Source organism: Salvelinus sp. IW2-2015, linkage group LG18 (genome assembly GCF_002910315.2).
Source record: "Salvelinus sp. IW2-2015 linkage group LG18, ASM291031v2, whole genome shotgun sequence".
NCBI classification, from domain to species: Eukaryota; Metazoa; Chordata; class Actinopteri; order Salmoniformes; family Salmonidae; genus Salvelinus; species Salvelinus sp. IW2-2015.
In genome coordinates this window covers 21,518,672-21,544,856 of record NC_036858.1, presented here as the reverse complement: position 1 = coordinate 21,544,856, position 26,185 = coordinate 21,518,672, and the positions used below count along the sequence as shown (strand labels likewise).

The 26,185-nt window shown below is 44.4% G+C and overlaps 1 protein-coding gene across 1 annotated transcript in view; it reads right to left on the bottom strand.

Annotated features, from left to right (window-relative positions):
• Positions 1-288: 288 nt before the first annotated feature.
• The window catches only part of nrg3b (neuregulin 3b), a 412,760-nt gene continuing 386,863 nt past the window's right edge, over positions 289-26,185 (bottom strand). The window contains exons 7-9 of the mRNA XM_024008300.2: positions 17,047-17,162; positions 9,384-9,539; positions 289-1,480 (exon numbers count right to left, since the gene is read on the bottom strand). Of these exons, the coding sequence (XP_023864068.1) occupies positions 709-1,480; positions 9,384-9,539; positions 17,047-17,162 (1,044 nt within the window). The 3' untranslated portion in view covers positions 289-708. The remainder of the gene's footprint in view (positions 1,481-9,383; positions 9,540-17,046; positions 17,163-26,185) is intronic.

Here is a 26,185-nt window from a genome sequence, read left to right as displayed (position 1 = left end):
GCTTTTACCGGGGAGGAACACCGCGGTGGTCTGGCATGAGATGCTCTGGGTGTGACTTGATTCATCTTTCGATGGAAGAAGATGTATTAGAGAGACCTCGTTCAGCACAGTGAATAATCCCATAGGCAGCACCTGTTGACATAATGTGTCATATAGGATACAGTTATTTTGCTATACATTTTACTGGGCTATACCCACACCGATTTGAGAGACACAAACAAAGATTAATCTGAAATATGTTTCAGAAATTCAATCAACCACACACCCTTCAACACTGTAGTCTTTGTCTTTATTTTGTCACGTTGTCATGTCAAATATATGTTTATAGGACATATATATATGACATGTATAATTTGATTTCTTTACAATAGAGAAACAACATAGAGATGACACACTATTTTGATTTCTAAGTAGAAGCTTTGTTTAAATAGTGCATATAAATCATTTATATTTTTTTCAAATACACATTTATATCAAGCTCCCACTGGTCTTTATGTCTGTCTGCATTGTTTCACATTATTCACATACATGTGTGTGTGTTTTCAGTGTCTTAAATGTATGAATTCATTCCTCTCTGCAGTCCAGGCTGCTGTGGCTCTATTACAGAAACTAGGGGCCAATTAGTTAAGCAGGTGGTCCTACCCCCTCCCGTGTCATCGATGCAGGTGGGCGGAGTCTCTCCTTGCAAGTTGGCGAGAAATAATCCAATCAGCTGGCAGAAGGTTTGGCACAATAAATTCCAGCACCTTTTCCCACCACTGTTGACAGGAAGCTGTTTGCCCCTCCATTCACCAGGGGGACGTTTTGTTTACCAAGCCCCTGGGCCTCTCTTTGAACACCTGCCTGAGGACCCCTGCTCTTGGGAAAGCTGTAGAGCAGTCTGGGTGTATACCGCATGCTCTTTTTCTTGGACTCCAGCACGGTCACAGCAATAAAAGTGTTTGTGCTGTTCAACCCGGCAACACCTGATCCGGATTCTGCTGTCCCAGAGGCCACAAGGCTAGAGTGTTGGAACGGGTCCCCTGGCCCTACTAGAGTTTCAGAGGAGCCCTGGTGCGTGTGAATAGGGCTTGTCTCTGACACCAGTGCAGTCTTGATGTTGTAGGGACGCACATGACTGGGTCTGTCCTCTAACTCTAGTACAGTCAAAGAGGTGGAGGAGGAGGAGTTAGGGGGTGTGTGGCTTCTGCCACCGGCAGGTGCCTGCGCCATGTAACCTGGCCCGGCAAGACCTCCTCCATGCGACACCCTCTTCCTGCTCCCGTCCACGTGACCCCTCTCGCGGTCGTGTTCCTGGAGAGAGGGGATGATAGGGACGGAGTGCGTGCGGAGAGAGGGAGGAGCGGGTGTTATTCCTCTGTCAAGACGGGTGCAGGGAACATCCCTCCATCCCTTCTTCTCTGCGGAACGAGACATGGTTTGCATATTCGGGAACCCGCTGTGCTGGTGATCGTCACCTCCATCCCTTCCAGTGTCAAACCTGCAGGGATGCAGAGAACAGAAAAAAAAATGGGTGGAGATTATGACCTTTTGTTACCAGACCTTTATTGCATGATTTCTCATTTTCACAAGAGAGATAATCTTTTGGAATTATTTATGATCTACGTCATGGACAGTCTACTCTGGCTGCTTAAATGTTTAACTGAAAATTCTTTCTCTTGTGACAACCTTATCAGAGATTTAAGGCTTTAGCATCAAAGCTGGGGTATGCCTGACCCGGGTTTGAGCGGCTATATGAAAACCTGCCTGAAAGAATACCTGAATGTCCAGATAGCAGAAATGTTGAAATTAGGCCTAGCATTAGGTGGGTGAGTGCATATGAATCAAGGAACGTTGCCTGAAGAACCGAAAGTGTTGCAGAGTTGAAGATGCTATTTGACAGTAAAATGTTAAATAATGCCATCGGGCTAACTGGCTTTAAAGGCACAATCTGGGGTATTTCCTGCAATATTATTCTCGAAGAATATAACTTATAAATGTTTTGGGAGCTTAGTACAATTGTCTTACTCTACCAAAACCCAAATTAAAGTTATATTACTCGATTATGTTTATGTTATCATTTGAATCCTAGTTTTGAACTATCATGTCATTCTCGTGGACTGTCGGGTCCTTGTATCCATAGCTCCAGCTATGATTTTGAGAGTGGTTACATTTCCCCAGCCCCATCTCTATGCTTAAGTGTTAGGGATGTTTTTGGACCTTTTACAAGTAAACAAGAAAAAAAAGATTGTCTTTTAAACCCCATACCAAACCTAAATCATATACACCAGAGACTATTGTGTCCAAGGTCACTAGAATAAGATGTCTTATACTATACTGACGCAGAAACATATGGTACTGTATTGAGCTCGAACTCTAAAAAGTGTCTTAAATCTCATACGTTGTTAGTGAAACCTACTAAGACCCGCTCAACAAGCCTTTAGGAGTGAGCCATTATTATTGTCTGACTTCAGAGACCGTTTGGACCATAACTGAGTTTACATTTTTAATTACTTTCCCCGTTCTTCTGTATTATAGGTGGAAGCCTGGGCATTGTAAAATGTCTAAAAATAACTGTCATAACAAATTAGGTTTCAATCCATTCTTCATCTGTGAATGGTAAATATGTGTTTCTGACAGTGTTTAATGAAACTGGCAATGCTCTATGGGGATTTACTGTCAAAATTGAAAACACAGGTGACTTCTCATGCCCATTTTCCCGCTCTTGTTTTCTCTCTCTCTCTTTGGTCTTTCTCTCTCTCCCTTCCTCCCCCTCTCTCTCTGTCTCCCTCACTCTCTCACTCTTTTTCTCACTCCCTAACTCTGTCTCTGTGTTCTCTCTCGCTCCCTCTCACTCTCCATCTTTTACTGCTCATTCCTCATTCCAGGAGAGAGGGTGTCTCCATGGCAACAAGGGGGGTGGGGATGTTAGTGTTGTATGGCTGTTAAGTATAGAAATAGGTCAATCGTACTTCCATTGGCCTTGCTTTGCTGATGGATCTGTAAACGGGTTATCAATAGTTAATTTGTTCAACTAGTCAAATATAACTGTCACAATCTTTGCATGTCGGTGAAAAAAAAAAACTCTTATACCACTCGTTCCCCGAGCATTTGCAAGCCTCATGTTACCAATAATTGCCTATGGCTACAGATTCCTCCTCTGCGGCTTTAAAAAAATTATTCTAGTTAGTTCTCTCTCTCTCTCTCTCTCTCTCTCTCTCTCTCTCTCTCTCTCTCTCTGCATCTGTGTGTATTTGTTTGTTTGTGAATGCATACTGTGTGTATGTGTGTGTGCGCACACGTGACGGAATGTGCATACTCTACATGTGCACGTGCATACTTTGTGTGTGTGTGTAATGCGTGAAAAGTCTGCACACTGAATGTGTGTGTGCATAGTGTGCGTATGCACGCATACTAGTCTGCATACTGTATGTGTTTGCGTGTGTTTGTGCAGTGCTATAGGAGGAGATCTTCTCACAGCCCTTGAAATAATATGCTGAACTGCCTGCATGCTGCACTGTTTAAGAATGTTAATTATGGAAATAGGTCATATATAAAGAGTTTGACAGCAGTGTGTATCTTACAAGTCACTGTGATACTCAATCAGGTTGGCATGTTAATAAGAATACTGCCAGGGACTTTTAAGTGCAAAATATGCTCTGGGAGAGCTATGGGCACATCCCAAATGACACCCTATTCATTTTGAAGTGCACTACTTTTGGCCAGGGTCTACTCATGGGATGCACGTTTCAGCACAATATTGTTTTGAACATTATTTTGAAGACTGACTCCTAGACTGAACGTTGTACTCAATGCATTTTCAATTGGAGGCAAATCATTTGCTGAAAAACCTTTGGTCATCATTGAGATGTTGTCAGATTGACTTTAGATGTGGTATAACATTTGCTAATTTAGACAAAACAATAATTAACCCTTGTTAAGAATGATTGGGCACCACTCAACTTTCGTCTGAAGGTGGGCCTTGAAATGCATCCACAGGTACACCTCCAATTGACTCAAATTATGTCAATTAGCCTATCAGGAGCTTCTAAAGCCATGACATAATTTTCTGGATTTTTCCAAGTTGTTTAAAGGCACAGTCAACTTAATGTATGTAAACTTCTGACCCACTGGAATTGTGATACAGTGAAATAATCTGTCTGTAAACAATTGTTGGAAACATTACTTGTGTCATGCACAAAGTAGATGTGCTAAAACTATAGTTTGTTTACAAGAAATTTGTGGAGTGGTTGAAAAACTAGTTTTAATGGCTCCAACCTAAGTCAATGTAAACTTCCGACTTCAACTGTATATACACTGCTCAAAAAAATAAAGGGAACACTTAAACAACACAATGTAACTCCAAGTCAATCACACTTCTGTGAAATCAAACTGTCCACTTAGGAAGCAACACTGATTGGACAATAAATTTCACATGCTGTGTGCAAATGGAATAGACAAAAGGTGAAATTATAGGCAATTAGCAAGACACCCCCAATAAAGGAGTGGTTCTGCAGGTGGTGACCACAGACCACTTCTCAGTTCCTATGCTTCCTGGCTGATGTTTTGGTCACTTTGAATGCTGGCGGTGCTTTCACTCTAGTGGTAGCATGAGACGGAGTCTACAACCCACACAAGTGGCTCAGGTAGTGCAGCTCATCCAGGATGGCACATCAATGCGAGCTGTGGCAAGAAAGTTTGCTGTGTCTGTCAGCGTAGTGTCCAGAGCATGGATGCGCTCCAGGAAGACAGGCCAGTACATCAGGAGACGTGGAGGAGGCCGTAGGAGGCAACAACCCAGCAGCAGGACGCGCACCTCCGCCTTTGTGCAAGGAGGAGCACTGCCAGAGCCTGCAAAATGACCTCCAGCAGGCCACAAATGTGCATGTGTCTGCTCAAACGGTCAGAAACAGACTCCATGAGGGTGGTATGAGGGCCCGACGTCACAGGTGGGGTTGTGCTTACAGCCCAACACCGTGCAGGACGTTTGGCATCTGCCAGAGAAACCAAGATTGGCAAATTCGCCACTGGCGCCCTGTGCTCTTCACAGATAAAAGCAGGTTCACACTGAGCACATGAGCACATGTGACGACGTGACAGAGTCTGGAGACGCCGTGGAGAACGTTCTGCTGCCTGCAACATCCTCCAGCATGACCGGTTTGGCGGTGGGTCAGTCATGGTGTGGGGTGGCATTTTCTTGTGGTGCCGCACAGCCTCCATGTGCTCGCCAGAGGTAGCCTGACTGCCATTAGGTACCGAGATGAGATCCTCAGACCCCTTGTGAGACCATATGCTGACACATGCACATTTGTGGCCTGCTGGAGGTCATTTTGCAGGCTCTGGCAGTGCTCCTCTTGCACAAAGGCGGAGGTAGCGGTCCTGCTGCTGGGTTGTTGCCCTCCTACGGCCTCCTCCACGTCTCCTGATGTACTGGCCTGTCTCCTGGTAGCGCCTCCATGCTCTGGACACTACGCTGACAGACACAGCAAACCTTCTTGCCACAGCTCGCATTGATGTGCCATCCTGGGATGGCTGCACTACCTGAGCCACTTGTGTGGGTTGTAGACTCCGTCTCATGCTACCACTAGAGTGAAAGCACCGCCAGCATTCAAAAGTGACCAAAACATCAGCACAGGAAGCAATAGGAACTGAGAAGTGGTCTGTGGTCACCACCTGCAGAACCACTCCTTTATTGGGGGTGTCTTGCTAATTGCCTATAATTTCCACCTTTTGTCTATTCCATTTGCACAACAGCATGTGAAATTGTCAATCAGTGTTGCTTCCTAAGTGGACATTTTGATTTCACAGAAGTGTGATTGACTTGGAGTTACATTGTGTTGTTTAAGTGTTCCCTTTATTTTTTTGAGCAGTGTATATTTCGTTTTGTACTACATCTTGTACTACTTTTTATAACTTTTTTATATATATGTGTATTGCACTGTTGAGAAGAGCTTGCAAGTAACCATTTTACATGACCGGTTTCACCCTGTATCCTGTGCATGTGACCAATAAACGTTGATTTGATTTTAAAATGCTCATAACAATGGTGTTACTCGACCGATTTATGGAGGTGCAACCATGAATACGGCATTGGTCAAAAGTAGTGCACTATATTGGGAATAGGGGTGTCATTTCGGACGTATTTCGGATTGCTATAATGACAGACATCTTACATAGTCACATCGTCACTCAAGTTCCAAGCTGCCAGCAAATTATGCTAACTAAACCTCCTTGGTAAAATAAGAATATTGTTGTCAGTATTGACAGTGACATGGAGATATGATTGGGCAATGCTTTGTTTTACAGGCCTTTTTAACTGGTGTTTGTCTGGCATTTACTAAGAAAAAAATATAATAATGGTAACCAGCAGTATCTTTTGCTATGTTGAATTCAAAACAATAGCAGACGTGCACAAAGTCTCCTTAGTTAAATAGGAATAGCTTACTTTAGAGTATGACTATAGACATGGTATGATTCTTTTATAGGCATTTTTTTGCTGGTGTTATCAGCTGTATCGTTTGGTATGTCAAATTTAACACAATAGCGGACGTGCACAATGTTGGTGAGGCTACAGTTTGATGTAATTTAGCGCTTTGAACGCTGCCGTCATTCCTTCACACTCACTACAGTGGCTCGTTTGCTAACTTCAGCAGTTGAATCAGGGTATCATAGCTTGCTCTCCCTTTCTCAGTTTTTCAATCAGCATTAGCATGATTGGTCATGATTAGTATGATTGGTCCCTTACCTGGCAATTGGGTGCATTGTACTGTAGTAACGTGTGGAGGAATGTGTAAATTTACATTTTAACAAAGATTTTCTAAAAGGAAACACTGAACTTCAGAAGAAATTGTTCCCAATAAAGTGGGAAGTGAACTGGCCACCGGAGGGCTGGCTGCTCTCGGATCCCATAAAAGGGGGTTTTGTGTTCAAAGAGATCTGTCTAATGAAGGTCTCTGAGCGAAACGTTTTCTAACCTTGGATTTACAATAAATAATATATTGTCACAATGGAGACAGTGTCAAGCCTCAGCTTCTGATGCATCACTCTGATCCCATGTACCATCTCCTGCCATTGTGCCCTTGAGCAAGGTACTTAACTACTGAAGCCTCTTAACATGTGCCTGTGTGTGTGGAAGGGGTTTCTCACAAGAATTGACAATCAGTATAGTACTGTACAGTACAGTTGAGTATCTCCTCTATTCTTATTCTTTCTAAAGCATAATCAATCAATTATTTTGACACCACTGACCCACTCTCTAGGGTTGCTCCCTAATCATGTCATCATAATGCTACATCAGGTGCCCACCGTCTTGTGAGAACATTTGACGGATACTCCTCTGCAAAGAAAGTGCCAGCGGGGTTTCGTCTCATGTTGACTGCTCTATTCAATCTCATTTTGGACTTCTCGTTGCAATTGAATGGCTGAGATGCTTTCTTCAATCGCTGCCAGTAAGCAGTATTAGAATGTGTTTTCAATAGCGGCGTGCATTTAAATCACACACAGAGCTAACTGTTAAGACGCTGTGTTGTCAATATCCCAGACTGAATGCATTCTGAAGATAGGGCCAATAGTGCAGAGTCATGGTTAATGCTTATGGCTTGGCATGTGCTGAATATCTGCTGCAAAGGAGTGACTATATTTTGCACCACCGACGCAGTGTTTGGAAAGGCAATGATGACAAATGTGGAATAGCGCTACAGCAAGGAATAGGTTTCTCGATATTCAGAATAAAGGGAAAAATATACAAGCATGGTTGCACTTTAAACTTTTCCCTATTTTACTGTCTATCTAGCACTTCGTAGACCATCTTTGAGTTACCAAAAATTTACCAAGGTAATACTTTGGAAGTATTTAAACCTTAATTGTGTTAAAAATGCACTTTGCAAAAATCACTCCGGCATTGCCTGGTTGCTAAAATTCTAATATTTCGCCTAACTTCTGTATGTTTGACAAAACAAGCAAGTGTAGTGTAGAGAATTATTGTACCATCTAAACCACTGTGAAATATATTTTCCTTAACCACAAATATTGTATTTTCAGCTGTGTACAAAACCAAAAGTAAAAGATACAAAAACTAAACTTCATAGAAATAGCAATAGAACAGATCTACCATTCCTTAGACTTGATTTCAATGAGAAAGACAAATCTATAACTCACATTTCTATGTGAATTTTGTTGGGTAGCCCAAAAAGTTACATTTTGCAGCATTAAGTCATTTAAGTAAATTTTGCTCAAGTTAGTTAAAGGTAAACAGATGATTTATACTCTTGAATATTATACTGAACAAAAATATAAACGCAACATGTAAAATGTTGGTCCCATGTTTCATGAGCTGAAATAAAAAATCCCAGAAATGTTAGACACACACATTTTTTTAAATATTATTTCTAAAAGTATTTCTCCAAAGTTTTGTTCACAAATTTGTTTACATTTCTGTTAGTGAGCATTTCTACTTTTCCAAGATAATTCATCCACCTGACAGGTGTATCATATCAAGAAGCTGAGTAAACAGCATGATCATTACACAGGTGCACCTTGTGCTGGGCACAATTAAAAGCTACTCTAAAATGTGCAGTTTTGTCACACAACTCAATGCCACAGATGTCTCAAGTTTTTAGGGAGCGTGCAATTGGCGTTATGAATGCAGGAATGTCCACCAGAGTTGTTGCCAGAGAATTTAATGTTAATTTCTCTATCATAAGCCTCCTCCAATGACATTTTAGAGAATAGGGCAGAACGTCTAACCCGCCTCAGAAATGCAAATCATGTGTATGGCGTCGTGTGAGCGAGCGTTTTGCTGATGTCAACGTTGTGAACATAGTGCCCATGGTGGCGGTGGGGTTATGGTTAGGGTAGGCATAAGCTACGGACAACGAACACAATTGCATTTTATCGATGGCAATTTGAATGCACAGAGATACCATGTCAAGATCCTGAGGCCCATTGTCGTGACATTCATCCGCCGCCATCACCTCATGTTTCTGCATGATAATGCACAGCCCCATGTTGCAAGGATCTGTACACAATTCCTGGATGCTGAAAATGTCCCAGTTCTTCCATGGCCTGCACACTCACCAGACATGTCACCCATTGAGCATGTTTGGGATGCTCTGAATTGATGTGTACGACAGCGTGTTCCAGTTCCCACCAACTTCACACAGCCATTGAAGAGGAGTGGGACAACATTTCACAGGCCAAAATCAACAGCCTGATCAACTCTATGTGAAGGAGATGTGTGCTGTGAAATCTGTGAATGTATTTTCATGTTTTTAAAATGGTATAAACTGCCTTATTTTTGCTGGACCCCAAGAAGAGGAGCTGCCTTGACAGCAGCTAATAGGGATCCATAATAAATACAAATACACCAAATACTGACTGGTTTTCTGATTGCTGCCCTTACATACCCTCTTAAAGACTCTGCCTCCATCTCTGTAGACTCCACCTCCTCCAGGTGCTTATATGCGGGGCCAGCAACCCTTGGTCCTCGAGAGATGGGCGGGGTCCTCATGTGATGAGTGTCCCAGTGTCTTTGGACTGGACTGAGGGACAGGGATCTACTCCTGGAACGAGCCATGATAAAGTATACGTAAGACAGAAACAGAAAACATTGGTCAAAATATTGAAAAGGGTCACAAATGGATAACAATTGGGTCAGTGGTTATAGATGCTTAAAGGGCCACACTGTAGTTCCCACACTGTAGTTTCTCTTCAGCAATGAAAAAAACAAACACTATTTCACCTTTATTTAACTAGGTAGGCCAGTTGAGAACAAGTTGTCATTTACAACTGCGACCTGGCCAAGATAAAGCAAAGCAGTGCAACACAAACAACAACACAGAGTTACACATGGAATAAACAAACGTACAGTCAATAACACAATAGAAAAGTCTATATACAGTGTGTGCATATGAGGTAGGATTAGGGAGGTAAGGCAATAAATAGGCCATGGTGAAGTAATTACAATTTGGCAATTAAACACTGGAGTCATAGATGTGCAGAAGATGAATGTGCAAGTAGAGATACTGGGGTGCAAAGGAGCAAAAATAAATAAATAAAAGTATGAGGAGGAGGAAGTTGGATGGGATATTTACAGATGGGCTATGTACAGGTGCAGTGATCTGTAAGCTGCTCTGACAGCTGGTGCTTAAAGTTAGTGAGGCAGGAATTTGCTTTGGGGGTGACCAGTGAAATATACCCTGCTGGAGCATGTGCTACGGGTGGGTGCTGCTATGGTGTCCAGTGAGCTGAGATAAGGCGGTGCTTTACCTAGCAAAGACTTATAGATGACCTGGAGCCAGTGGGTTTGGCGACGAATATGAAGCGAGGGCCAGCCAACGAGAGCATACAGGTCACAGTGGTGGGTAGTATATGGGGCTTTGGTGACAAAACGGATGGCACTGTGATAGACTGCATCCAATTTGCTGAGTAGAGTGTTGTAGGCTATTTTGTAAATTACATTGCCGAAGTCAAGGATCGGTAGGATAGTCAGTTTTACGAGGGTATGTTTGGAAGCATGAGTGAGGGATGCTTTGTTGCGAAATAGGAAGCCGATACTAGATTTAATTTTGGACTGGAGATGCTTAGTGAGTCTGGAAGGAGAGTTTACAGTCTAACCAGACACCTAGGTATTTGTAGTTGTCCACATATTCTAAGTCAGAACCGTCCAGAGTAGTGATGCTTGATGGGTGGGCAGGTGCGGGCAGCAATCGGTTGAAGAGCATGCATTTAGTTTTACTTGCATTTAAGAGCAGTTGGTGACCATGGAAGGAGAGTTGTATGGCATTGAAGCTCGTCTGGAGATTAGTTAACACAGTGTCCAAAAGAAGGGCCAGAAGTATACAGAATGGTGTCGTCTGCGTAGAGGTGGATAAGAGAATCACCAGCAGCAAAAGTGACATCATTGATGTATACAGAGAAAAGAGTTGGCCCGAGAATTGAACCCTGTGGCACCCCCATAGAGACTGCCAGAGGTCAGGACAACAGGCCCTCCGATTTGACACACTGAACTCTGTCTGAGAAGTAGTTGGTGAACCAGGCGAGGCAGTCATTTGAGAAGCCATGGCTGTTGAGTCTGCCGATAAGAATGTGGTGATTGACAGAGTCGAAAGCCTTGGCCAAGTCGATGAATACAGCTGCACAGTATAGTATTTTATCGATGGCGGTTATGATATCGTTTAGGATCTTGAGCATGGCTGAGGTGCACCCATGACCAGCTCGGAAACCAAACTGCATAGCAGGGAAGGTACGGTGGGATTGGAAATGGTCGGTGATCTGTTGATATAGGTTGATGTAGATATAGGTCTGTAACAGTTTTGGTCTAGAGTGCCTCCTCCTTTGAAGAGGGGGATGACTGCGGCAGCTTTTCAATCTTTGGTGATCTCAGACGATACGAAAGAGAGGTTGAACAGGCTAGTAAAAAGGGTTGCAACAATTGCGGCAGATAATTTTTAGAAAGAGAGGGTCCAGATTGTCTAGCCCGGCTGATTTGTAGGGGTCCATATTTTGCAGCTCTTTCAGAACATCAGCTATCTGGATTTGGGTGAAGGAGGAGTGGGGGAGGCTTGGGCAAGTTCCTGTGGGGGGTGCAGGGCTGTTGACCGGAGTAGGGGTAGCCAGGTGGAAAGCATGGCCAGCCGTAGAAGAATTCTCATTGAAATTCTCAATTATCGTGGAGTTATCGGTGGTGACAGTGTTTCCTAGCCTCAGTGCAGTGGGCAGCTGGGAGGAGGTGCTCTTATTCTCCATGGACTTTACAGTGTCCCAGAACTCTTTGGAGTTTGTGCTACAAGATACAAATTTCTGTTTGAAAAAGCTAGCCTTTGCTTTCCTAACTGCCTGTGTATATTGGTTCCTAACTTCCCTGAAAAGTTGCATATCGCGGGGGCTATTTGATGCTAATGAAGTACGCCACAGGATGGTTTTGTGCTGGTCAAGTGCAGTCAGGTCTGGAGTGAACCAAGGGCTATATCTGTTCCTGGTTCAACATTTTTTGAATGGAGCATGCTTATTTAAGATGGTGAGGAAAGCACTTTTAAAGAATAACCAGGCATCCTCTACTGACGGAATGAGGTCAATATCCTTCCAGGATACTCGTGCCAGGTCGATTAGAAAGGCCTGCTCGCTGAAGTGTTTTACGGAGAACTCAGGCAATGAGGCAGTGATCGCTAAGACAGCAGAGGTGTATTTGGAGGGCAGGTTGGTCAGGATGATCTATGAGGGTGCCCGTGTTTACGGATTTGGGGTTGTACCTGGTAGGTTCATTGATAATTTGTGTGAGATTGAGGGCATCTATCTTAGATTGTAGGACGGCCAGGGTGTTAAGCATGTCCCAGTTTAGGTCACCTAACAGTACGAGCTCTGAAGATAGATGGGGGTCAATCAATTCACATATGGTGTCCAGGGCACAGCTGGGGGCAGAAGGTGGTCTATAGCAAGCGGCAACAGTGAGATACTTGTTTCTGGAAAGGAGGATTTTTAAAAGTAGAAGCTCGAATTGTTTGGGCACAGACCTGGATAGTATGACAGAACTCTGCAGTAGATTGCAACTCCGCCCCCTTTGGCAGTTCTATCTTGTCGGAAAATGTTAGTTAGGGATGGAKATTTCAGGATTTTTGGTGGCCTTCCTAAGCCAGGATTCAGACACGGCTAGGACATCCGGGTTGGCGGAGTGTGCTAAAGCAGTGAATAAACAAATTTAGGGAGGAGGCTTCTAATGTTAACATGCATGAAACAAAGGCTTTTATGGTTACAGAAGTCAACAAATGAGAGCGCCTGGGGAATGGGAGTGGAGCTAGGCGCTGCAGGGCCTGGATTAACCTCTACATCACCAGAGGAACCGAGGAGGAGGAGGATAAGGGTATGGCTAAAGGCTATAAGAACTGGTTGTCTGGTGCGTTCGGAACAGAGAGTAAAAGGACCAGGTTTCTGGGCACGGAAGAATAGATTCAAGGCATAATGTACAGACAAGGGTATGGTAGGATGTGAATACAGTGGAGGTAAACCTAGGCATTGAGTGACGATGAGAGAGGTATTGTCTCTAGAGACACCATTTAAACCAGGTGAGGTCACCGCATGTGTGGTGGAACAAAAGCGCTAGCTAAGGCATACTGAACAGGGCTGGAGGCTCTACAGTAAAATAAGACAATAATCACTAACCAAAACAGCGATGGACAAGGCATATTGACATTTGGGAAAGGCATGCATAGCCGAGTGATCATAGGTTCCAGTGAGTATTGTCGTAGCTGAATCAGAATTAGTTAGGTAACATAGATAAATAAGATGTTTTATTTACTTTCATAATATGCTTATGTGAGATACTTGTCATTAGAATGTCTCCTTTTGGACTATACTGTTGGCAGTTGCATTTTTCCTTTCTTCTCTAGGGAAAAGTCACTTGGGGCCCAGAGAGGGGAGAGGTCAGGCTTGTCTTTTACATGTCTGGTAATATGCAGAATATCAGAAAGGGAGAAGTCAGAATTGAACATTGTCTTCATATGTGAATGTATCTGTTAAACCATGTGAAGGGCTCCACAATGTCTGTACGCCAGTCACTCCCTCCTTTTCCCATTGGGGGGAGGAGTATGGCAGTGTCTTGAACCATTGTATTACCCCTCTGATTTTGAAATGATCTTTCATAGTATATGACCTAGAGGCTCACTCCCCTCAGTGGGCTTGTCCAGGAGGGGGTGTATTTGAGATGGGGGTATCTAAAGTTGACAATTGATATATGTCATTGGATGAGGTAATGTTTTGGTACTATGAAGTACCAAGAACGAGATTAGAACCTCGTCTTAGAGACCAAACTGAACGATCATTTATAGCTAATGCTATCTGGCTATGGGATACTCCTCTCTCAAGTAAAAGGCCCTTTGTGAAGTTCCTGAGATCTGTGGTTCGTCATGTGAGTTGAGAGGGGTGTATCTTGGCTATAAAAGATACTAGAATTATTTTGTAAGGACTCTCAGAGAATTCATTTATAGACACTGAATTGATCTGAGAGTCAAAGGGCTATGGTGAAGCTCATATGAATTAAAGATGAAGTTTAAGTATAACTCTGACTTGTGTGTGGTTTATAACTCTCATCATTTAGTAATACAGGAAATTACCACGACAGTATCAGGGAAGGCTGGAGACACGCTGATTCAGACAGCTAGCGGGCCGGGGTTAGCAGGCTAGCAGAAGGGCCTTAGGGGGACGTCGCAACGGAATAGTCTGTTGTTGCCCCCTCGGGCGGTTACGTCGGCAGACCAGTCGTGATGGATCGGCAAGGCTCCGTGTAGGCAGTAAAAGGGTCCAGGCCAATTGGCAAAATAGTTATTGTAGCCCAAGAAATTGGCTTATGGAATTGTTCAGCTAACAGTCCGATATGCTCTAGACAGCTAGTGGGCCGAGGCTAGCAGGCTAGCAGATGGGCACTCAGGGGACATCGCGACGGAGGAGACTGTTGAAACCCCCCTTGGGCGGATTATGTCGGTAGACCAGTCGTGATGGATCAGCGGGGCTCCGTGTCAGCAGTAAAAGGGGTTCAGGCCAATTGGCAAAATAGGTATTGTAGCCCCAAGGAGTGGCTGATGGACCTCTTCAGCTAGCCGGGAGATGGGCCTAGCATAGGCTAGCTCCAGGCTAACTGGTGCTTGCTTCGGGACAGAGACGTTAGCTACTAGTAACCACTCGGATAGCAGCTAGTTAGCTGCGATGATCCAAGTTAAAAGGTTCAGAGCTTGCTGTAGGAATCCGGAGATGTGCTGGAGAAAAAGAAGTCCGGTATGCTCTGGGTTGAATCGCGCTGTGCAGCCTGGCAGGAGTTGACCGGGCTAAAGGTTAGTTGATGACCGCTAGCAGTGGCTAGCTGACTACTAGCTAGTAGCTAGTTAGCTGTCTAGCTTCGTTTGGGGTTTCCGGTTCTAATGTAAAGAAAATAGCAGATCCATACCACATTGGGTGAGGCGGGTTGCAGGAGAGTATGTTGAAGTTGAGGTTAAAAAATATTTTAAAAAATATCCGAAATATATACGAAGAAAAAAAGATATATACACGGGACACGACAAGATGAAGACAAAGACGCCTGACTGTTATGCCGTCTTGGATATCAGAAACAGGAAACTATATAAAGAAATACATGGCACATGAACACCTCATATACCAACATCTATTGCAATTGCAATCTTATTTGAATATACAAATATAACCTCAGCAAAAATAGAAACGTCCCTTTTTCAGGACCCTGTCTTTCAAAGATAATTCATAAAAATCCAAATAACTTCACAGATCTTCATTGTAAAGGGTTATTCATTGTAAACACCTCATTAGACGTCATGCAGAATAAAGATTTTGTTCATGTTGAAATTGTACATATAAACTTTATTTTTAAAGATGTGACTGTGAAGATATTTTTTGCTTGATTCTAACGGTTTCCCATGCTTGTTCAATGAACCATAAACAATTAATGAACATGCACCTGTGGAATGGTCGTTAAGACACTAACAGTTTACAGATGGTAGGCAATTAAGGTCACAGTTATGAAAACTTAGGACACTAAAGAGGGCTTTCTACTGACTCTGAAAAACACCAAAAGAAAGATGCCCTGCTCATCTGTGTGAAAGTGCCTTAGGCATGCTGCAAGGAGGCATGGGCACTGCAGATGTGGCAAGGGCAATAAATTGCAATGTCCGTACTGTAAGACGCCTAAGACAGCGCTACAGGGAGACAGGATGGACAGCTGATCGTCCTCGCAGTGGCAGACCACGTGTAACAACACCTGCACAGGATCGGTACATCCGAACATCACACCTGTGGGACAGGTACAGGATGGCAACAAAAACTGCCCGAGTTACACCAGGAACGCACAATCCCTCCATCAGTGCTCAGACTGTCCGCAATAGGCCGAGAGAGGCTGGACTGAGGGTTTGTAGGCCTGTTGTAAGGCAGGTCCTCACCAGACATCACCGGCAACAACGTTGCCTATAGGCACAAACCCACCGTCGCTGGACCAGATGGTCGGATTCGCGTTTATCGTCGAAGGAATGACCGTTACACCGAGGCCTGAACTCTGGACGCGGGATCGATTTGGAGGTGGAGGGTCCGTCATGGTCTGGGGCGGTGTGTCACAGCATCATCGGACTGAGCTTGTTGTCTTAATCTCAACGCTGTGCGTTACAGGGAAGACATCCCTCCTCCCTCATGTGGTACCCTTCCTGCAGGCTCATCCTGACATGACCCTCCAGCATGACAATGCCACCAGCCATACTACTCATTCTGTGGGTGATTTCCTGCAAGACAGGAATGTCAGTGTTCTGCCATGGCCAGCGAAGAGCCCGGATCTCAATCCCATGGAGCATGTCTGGGACCTGTTGGATCGGAGGGTGAGGGCTAGGGCCATTCCAGGTGCCTTGCAGGTGCCTTGGTGGAAGAGTGGGGTAACATCTCACAGGAAGAACTGGCAAATCTGGTGCAGTCCATGAGGAGGAGATGCACTGCAGTACTTAATGCAGCTGGTGGCCACACCAGATACTGACTGTTACTTTTGATTTTGACTCCCCCTTTGTTCAGGTACACATTATTCAATTTTTGTCTGTCACATGTCTGTGGAACTTGTTTAGTTTATGTATCAGTTGTTGAAATTTGTTATGTTCATACAAATATTTACACATGTTAAGTTTGCTGAAAATAAACGCTGTTGACGGTGAGAGGACGTTTCTTTTTTTGCTGAGTTTACATTTCCCCATCTGTTGTGAAGCCATCAGTGTGATTTTCATGCTAGCCGCTAACTTCGTAAAACTGTAAATAAAATGGAAATGTCCTGATTCATACTGCTTTTGATGCAGATAAAGGCCTTTGTGCCTTGCAACGGAGCCTAAATGCATATTAACATGTTTATTACCAATTACAATTACCTTAAATCTTTTTTACATTCCTTTAAGCACTGTTTATTTTTTTCAATAACATATATTTGCCATTTTGGGGTTGATTAAATGTCTTACCTGGCTGCATCCACTTCTGTAACTGGAGCGGCCCATTTAAACTAGAGGTGAGGGAAGAACGAGAGAAGAATTTCTACTGTTCAAGTACCTGAAGCGTTTCCCTTTGGAGAGTGCTCTGTTGAGAATAGGTGGAGCTGCTGTGGGTGCGCCAGCTGGCAGACTGCTGTCCCCTTCAGGAGGGGAGGACCCATGAGTTTTGCAGCACTGCAGTGAAAGAAAACAAAGGCCAAATAAGGACATGATTTGAGGAAAATAGGAAATTGGAAAGTCGATATTAGGACCCAATACAGTTTGTGGACATATACAAACATAATGAATACACGTACGCACACAAGCCCACATATACGATAGCCTAAGATAACACGATATACACTCAGCAGAAGCAGCCGCAATAGTCCTTCCCCCATGATATGTGGCCCTACCAGCCCAGGCAGAGTCCCTTTAATTAAACTGCAGATTAAGTCAACACTTTCTGATTACACTCCATGGCGGCTCTCCCACGACTATCTACAGAGGCCAGGAATTAATCCCAGACAAGATTACATTAATGGATTCCTAAAGAATTTCGCCTCAATTCTCTATTTTTTCCTCTATCAAAATTAGAACCATTATCTCACAAGGGCGCCTGTACTGGGATCCTTGATGCACGCAAGGCCCAGTGCGATGCCCCAAAGCCTCATGAACACAGAGAATAACAGCAGATAATAGTGTTTATCCAGTGACTAAAGTTCTTATGTTTGTCAGCCTCCGTCCTTACGGTGCATTATTAAGGCGATTGGATGTGACTTAGGTTGTGTCTCAAATTGCAACCTATTCCCTACTTATATCATGCACAGTGAATAGGGTAGTGCACTAGAGAATAGGGTTCCATTTGGGGATTTTTTTCAGAGCTCTCATTGCTGATAAGCCCACTCACTCTTCTCTCCCTTCCCGTAGGGACCTGTTACAGCTTGTTCTCCTCCGGGGCAGGAAAATTTGATCATTTTGACCACCCTTGCAAACTTGGCTGGGGGGAACGGGACTTAAGAGGAATGTGACATGAGAAGGCAGGATTGCAATCGGTGTCTTCGGAGTCTGTCGGTGCAAACATGACCAGGATGTCGTAAAACTATGAGACTTCTGTAATTGCCAGTTGTGGCACCTCCTCTCTTAAACAGTCTGTCACATTTGAGTTTTTGTTGTTGTTTGTGTTTTTATTGACATATACAGTATATACAGGTGTGGCCAAATATATTGGCACCCTTGCACTTTTCTTAAATAGTTCCCTATTTAAAAAAAAAAGAGGGGGGAAAATGACATTATTTTTGGGGACAAAATCATAAAGAAAGAAAGTGCTACAGTCAGATGCAGTCTAGAGTCAATGCATGGCATGTTCATAGAAGTCTACAAGCTAAAACACACATGATCATGGACAATGACGCACACCCACTCCACAGCACTCTAATGCAACACAGTAGGAGTTTCAGTAACAGGTTCATCCTGCCCAAAATATCCACAGAGAGGTTCAGAAGGTCAATAAATATGATTTATTATCACACATTTTTATTTAGAAAATAAACACGAATGGCATTGACAAAATTATTGGCACCCCGGAGCTAGTACTTAGTTGCACAGCCTTTGGCCAAGATAACTAAAAACAAACGCTTCTTATAGCCATCAATGAGCTTACTGCAACGTTCTTCTGGCAATTTGACCCATTTTCTAGCATCAAACTGCTCTAATTCTTCAATGTTTAAGGGTTACCCTCCACCAACTGTTTTCAGATCTCGCCATAAGTTTTGGATGTGATTCAGATTTTGACTCTTCGCAGGCCACTCCAGAGCAGATCCACAACCTTTAATGGAGACAGAGTTTTTGGACACTGGGTTGAACATTGGACTCCAAAACACCTAATAATCTGTTGATTTCATGATGCCTTACACACGTTCAAGGCCCCCAGTACCAGACACAGCAAAGCAACCCCACAGCATTATCAATCCTCCCCTATGTTTGATTGTACTTTTCATTGAATGCTTCATTGGTCGTCAGTAACCACAACGCTAATCTGTATTGCCAAAGAGCTCTAATTTTGTTTCATTGGTCCACAGAACATTTCCCCATAGATTTAGGCTTGTTTATTATTTTTTAGAGTTCAATCAGGCTTTATTGTGTCTCATTCAGCAATGGGGTCTTCTTATCTTTACCAATGACAAAATTAACCATTCAAAGAAAAAGAACACCCTCCCTACAATCAAACATGGGGAAGTTCAATAATGATGTGGGGTCGTTTTGCTGTCTCTGGTAGTGGGTCCTTGAATGTGTGCAAGACTTCATGAAATCAGCATATTGCTAGTAGAAATGTGAACCAATCTTATAGATCGCTACAAGAAGATTTTGTTGACAGTTATCTTAGCCAAAGGCTATGCAGCCAACTACCAATAATTTTGTCCATACCATTTGTCTTTATTATCTCAATTAAAATTAAAACCTTACGTTTACAGAAATAAAATTGGTTCTGCAATGTTGAAAATCAAATTATAAGTTGTGATCAAAATTATTTTGTATTGTTTTACTTATTTTAGAAGAATTATGGAATTATTTAGAAAAAGTGCCAATATTATTTAGGGTGCCAATATGTACGTAGTAACTCAGGACACAGTAAGTTATTGTAATTTTATAGGATATGTATTACAGTAAAAGGATTTACTGTGAACACACTTGGGACTCAACCTCAGCCTGGATTTGAAATCACAGCCTCTTGGTTGCCAACAACAGTGCTAGGTGGCTGTACTACAGACACCGATCGTCGTCGTGGGAAAGATGCGTTAAAAACGTTTGAAAAACAACTGGTTGCAGTAAAGAGCGAACCTGGATACTAAGGAGATCCTGAGGGAAATTGACGAGTACCAACAGCTTTGCGCTATGGAGGAAAAACATACTCCATCATGGAAAGATCCGACTACCTCACAAAAGAACTCTAACCCGACAAAAAAAAGACAGATTCATCTACAGACACGGACGACTTACTTACCGTTGAAGTAGAGCGTAGTGCTCTGGCTGGAATCCATGCAACACTGGAAAAGTTGTGTGAGGAGGTAGCAGGGCTGAGGGGGAGTTTGGAGTTTAGCCAGAGTGAAATTCTCACGCTCCAAGGAGAGAACAAGGCACTCACAGCCAAGGTAAAAATCCACGATTCTAAAATGGATTGTCTACTAAAACAGGGTGATGAAGGAGTCGCTGCTAGACATACAAAGTCGTAGCATGCGTGAAAATATAATATTTTCTGGGAATAAGCCAGGGAACGCGATCAGATAATTCATCTGCCTTGAAACTTCCTCTAGAGACTGTAAACAAGGTGGCTTTCCACCATGTACACAGACTTGGAGCGACAAGACCAAGGGTCCCCGACTGATCATCGCAAAATTTGAACACTACCAACAAAAGGAGCTGATCAAAAGCAGGCGAAGGGAGCTTAAAGGGACCAAATTCAGGCTCATTGACCAATTTCCATGGGAGATAAACAAACGTCGCAAGAGACTGTATCCTGTACAGAGGCAATAGAGGGAGAGGGGTAAGCGTGCCTTTCTCATTGTGGACAAACTCTTTACAGATGGACAGCTGTCTCTGAATAGACAGCTATTCAGAGACAGCTCCATAAATCCATGGCTGTACTAAATTCTACAGGGACTTCAGGTTACGAAAAAAATAAAGTATGGGAACTGTAAAAATATCTAAACACTATGAAGTGGATATGAACACACACGTACTCAATTACATGTTTACTTACACATACAGACTAATACATACACGTACACATACAAGCTTGATCTCGCTCTCTTCTCTGGCTCTCTCTTTCTCTCTTTTCTATTCTCTTCCTCTCAACTTTCTCTCTATTGTCGAGAACTGTTCTATAATTGATAATGTTGCTTGTTTGTCTATCTTTTCTATGTCTTTGTCTACATGTTTATATATGTTTACAACACGCAAGGGGAAGATATCAGAATAGGGACATTGGGGAATAATAACATATTGTACGGGATACATTTGTATTGTAGTGAAGCCGTCTCTATAGTAATGGAAGGTCTCTTTCATGATCATGTGAAACGTCAATTGCTATAGAAATGCTGGAATGTGTTTTTCAATGATGTTTAAGGTAATTATGATGCAACTATGATGGTGATATGATATGAACTACAATTATCATCATGAATATTAAGGCTATACGCACTACATGTTACACACATAGTGTAACGGCAGCCTTCCTCCTCTTCGTCTGAAGACCAAGACGCAGCGTAGCTCGTGTTCAACCTGATTTAATAGACGAGACGAAAACGTGAACACTTACAAATAACTAAATAACAAACGTGGCAAACCGATACAGTCCTAGCTGGTGCAGAGAAAACACAAAGACAGGAAACAACCACCCACAATCCCCAACACAAAACAAGCCACCTATATATGATTCCCAATCAGAGACAACACAAAACACCTGCCTCTGATTGAGAACCATATTAGGCCAAACATAGAAACYGACAAACTAGACWSACAACATAGAATGCCRARCCAGCTCACGTCCTGGCCAACACTAAAACAAGCAAAACACACAAGAACTATGGTCAGAACGTGACAGTACCCCCCTCCTGAGGTGCGGACTCCGAACGCACCCCCTAAAACTCTAGGGGAGGGTCTGGGTGGGCATCTGTCCGCGGTGGCGGCTCCGGCGCTGGACGAGGACACCACTCCACCCTTGTCTTTGTCCCCCTCCTTAGCGTCCTTTGAGTGGCGACCCTCGCCGCCGACCTTGGCCTAGGAACCCTCACAAAGTGCCCCATCAGACTGAGGAGACAGCTCCGAACCGAGATGTAGCTTAGGACAGAGAGGTAGCTCAGGACAGAGAGGTAGCTCAGGACAGAGAGGTAGCTCAGGACAGAGAGGTAGCTACGGACTGAATGGCAGCTCCCGACTGAATGGCAGCTCCGGACTGAGTGGCAGCTCCGGACTGAGTGGCAGCTCCGGACTGAGTGGCAGCTCCGGACTGAGTGGCATCTCTGGCATCCTCATGACTGAGCTGGCAGCTCAACTGCAGCTATGACTGGAGGGCAGCTCATACGAGGCAGCTTCATGACTGGAGCAGATGAAGCAGCTCATGAGGAAGGCAGCTCATGACTGGAGGACAGCTCATGACTGGAGGGCAGCTGCATGAACTGGAGTGGCACTCATGACTGGAGGAGAGCTCATGACTGGGGCAGCTCATGACTGGAGGCAGCTCCATACTGCAGGGCAGCTCATGACTGGCGGGCAGCCTCCTGTAACGACTGGCGCTTGGCAGCTCCTACTGGTGGCGGCTCTGGCGCTCCTGACTGGTCTGGCGCTCTGGGGCCTCTGACGCGGCGTCTGGCGCTCCTGACTGGCGCGGCGTCTGGCGCTCCTGACTGGCGGCGCGGTCTGGCGGCTCCTGACTGGCGGTCGGCTCTGGCGGCCTGACTGACGGACGGCTCTGACGGCTCGGGACAGACGGACGGCTCAGATGCGCTGGGCAGGCAGGCGGCTCAGATGGTGCTGGCAGGCAGGCAGCTCAGATGGCGCTGGGCAGGCAGGCAGCTCAGATGGCTGGCAGAAAGGCTAGCTCAGATGGCGCTGGCAGTAGGCAGCTCAATGGCGCTGAGCAGGTAGCAGCTCAGATGGCGCTGAGCAGGCAGGCAGCTCAAGATGGCGCTGGGCAGGCAGGCAGCTCAGATGGCGCTTGTCATGGCAGGCCGTCAATGGCGCTGGGAGACGGCAGCTCAGATGGTCTGGGCAGACGGGCGACTCTGACCTGCTGAGGTGCACAGTAGGGCCTGGTGCGTGGTGCCGGAACTGGTGGTACGATTTGTAGACACGCACCTCAGGCTAGTGCGGGGAGCAGGAACAGGGCACACTGGACTTCGAGGCGCATAACGTGGTGGCGTGGTACCGGACGTGTACCGGCAGGGCACGCACCTCAGGGGCGAGTGCGGGAAAGAGAACAGTGCTACAGAGCTCTGGAGACGCCAGGAGCTTGGTGCGTGTGCTGAACTGGTGTAACGGGTGGAGACACGCACCACAGGAGAGTGTGTGGAGGAGGAACAGAGTTCTGGAGACGCACAGGAAGCCTGGTGCGTGGTGTAGGCACTGGTGTTACTGGGCTGGACGCGAGGAGGTGGCGCCGGATATACCGTACCGTGAAGGCGTACAGGAGCTCTCAGCAACGAGCCTGCCCAACCTTACTGGTGTTAATCTCCCCGTAGCCAGCGCTGCGGCGAGGTGGAATAGCCCGCACTGGGCTGTGCTGTGCGAACGGGGACACATGCGTAAGGCTGGTGCCATGTACACCGGCCCGAGGAGACGCACTGGAGACCAGATTGTTGAGCCGGCTTCATGACACCTGCTCAATGCTCAATCTAGCCCGGCCGATACGTGGAGCTGGGATGTACCGCACCGGGCTATGCACACGTACAGGAGCATCCGTCGCTCTTCCGCATAAAAGGTGTCTGCTCGTATTCTCGCTTTCCACGGTAAGCCGCGGGAAGTTGGTGCAGTTCTCCTACCTGACTTCGCACAACACCCCTTTATCCCCCCCAAAGACATTTTTGGGCTTTCTTCTCGGGCTTCCAGCCACGCTTCCGTGCTGCCTCCTCATACCACCGCTCTCTCGGCTTTAGCTTGCCTCCAGCTTCTCACGAGAGCGGCGATATTCGCCAACCTTAGCCAGCCTTTACGTCCTTTCCGTGCCATAATTTCCTCCAATGTCGAGGAGTCCTGTGTACTGGGCCGCGCTGCTGTCGCTGCTGCCCGTTACTACGCTGCTTGGTCCGAGTTTGGTGGGTGGTTCTGTAACGGCAGCCTTCCTCCTCTTTGTTCTGAAGAGGAGGTGTAGCAGGGATCGACAAGACGCAGCGTAGCTCGTGTTCAACTGATTTAATAGAGCCGAGACGAAAACGTGAACACTTACAAATAACAAATAAACACGTGGCAAACCGATACAGTCCTCTGTGTGCAGAGAAAACACAAGACAGGAAACAACCACCCACGATCCCCAACACAAAACAAGCCACTATATATGATTCCCAATCAGAGACACAACAAAACACCTGCCTCTGATTGAGAACCATATAGGCCAAACAAGAAACAGACAAACTAGAACACAACATAGAATGCCCACCCAGCTCACGTCCTGCCAACACTAAACAAGCAAAACAAACAAGAACTATGGTCAGAACGTGACACAGACACTCAAGCAGGCAATTGCCGGGTTTATTATTTATTGACATCACACATTATAGTCTTACACGAGATACAGACATTGTACACACTCCTACTAAATCCATCCAATATCATACCATATCAACTTACTCAGATTTACTGCAAAATAATAATAATTTCTCAATTTTCTAACCATTCTGTGGTATTGGCTCACGGCAAACAGGCAAGGGAAATAAATATATGCTTAGAACCTATTTCTTGAATTCTAAATACAGACATTTGAAAGCTCTAGTTTTGACCGTCATAATACCTCTGATGGCAGTAACTTTACAAGCACTAATTATGTCAATTTAGACTGAGAATAGTATCTAGTCATGGTAAGGGTGAAATAAGTATTAATCAGTTATAAGTTTAGCAGATTATTAAAAAAGAAGATCGTCTTTATGTGGCTAAAAGAAAAGGAATATAACATATACTGGTTTACAAGAAACTCACTCTACATTCTTAGATGAAGTTGTGTGGAAAAGGAAGGGGTGGTGAATAATTAGGTGTGATGAATGAATTAACAAAAATGTCGATCTGATGTCAAATGGTTAGGAATGATTTGCAAGGAAGTTGGATCTTTTTTGAATATGAAGTGGAAGAAAAAGAAATGTGGCTCATTAATCATATGGTCCAAATCAGGATGACTATACTTCTTCGAAATATTTATACCAATTTATTGAACCCTAGAGCAACAAATGATCAAATCATTATGGTAAGGTGACTATAACACAGTGTTAAGTAGCTCAATGGACCGTAAAGGAAATCATCTTACAACTATCATCACTGTGCCCTTAAGGAAATCACAAATATTATGAACATTAGAAATAGTGGATGTTGGAGACTAAAAAATCCCAACCTAGTGAGATATACAGTGGGCAAAAAAGTATTTAGTCAGCCACAATTGTGCAAGTTCTCCCACTTAAAAAGATGAGAGAGGCCTGAATTTTCATCATAGGTAACTTCAACTATGACAGACAAAATGAGAAAAAAAATTCCAGAAAACACATTGTAGGATTTTTAATGAATTTATTTGCAAATTAGTGTGAAAATAAGTATTTGGTCACCTACAAACAAGCAAGATTTCTGGCTCTCACAGACCTGTAACTCTTATTTAAGAGGTCTCTGTCTCCCCACTCGTTACTGTATTAATGGCACCTGTTTGAACTGTTATCAGTATAAAGACACCTGTCACAACCTCAAACAGTCAACACTCCAAACTCCACTATGGCCAAGAACAAGAGCTGTCAAAGGACACCAAACAAAATTGTAGACCTGCAACAGGCTGGGAAGACTGATCTGCAATAGGTAACAGCTTGGTTTGAAGAAATAACGGTGGAGGCAATTATTAGGACATGGAAGAATACAAGACCACTGATAATCTCCCTCGATCTGGGCTCCACGCAAGATCTCACCCGTAGGGTCAAAAATGATCACAAAAGGTGAGCAAAAATCCCAGAACCAACGGGGGGACTAGTGAATGACCTGCAGAGAGCTGGACCCAAGTACAAAGCCTACCATCAGTAACACACTACGCCGCAGGGACTCAAATCCTGCATGCCAGACGTGTCCCCTGCTTAAGCCATACATGTCCAGGCCGTCTGAAGTTTGCTAGAGAGCATTTTAATGATCCAGAAGAAGATTGGGAGAAGTCATATGGTTCAGATGAAACCAAAATAGAACTTTTTGGTAAAAACTCAACTCGTCGTGTTTGGAGGACAAAAAATGCTGAGTTGCATCCAAAGAACACCATACCTACTGTGAAGCATGGGGGTGGAAACATCATGCTTTGGGGCTGTTTTTCTGCAAAGGGACCAGGACGACTGATCCGTGTAAAGGACAGAATGAATGGGGCCATGTATCGTGAAATTTTGAGTGAAACCTCCTTCCATCAGCAAGGGCATTGAAGATGAAACGTGGCTGGGTCTTTCAGCATGACAATGATCCAAACACACCGCGCACGAAAGGAGTGGCTTCGTAAGATG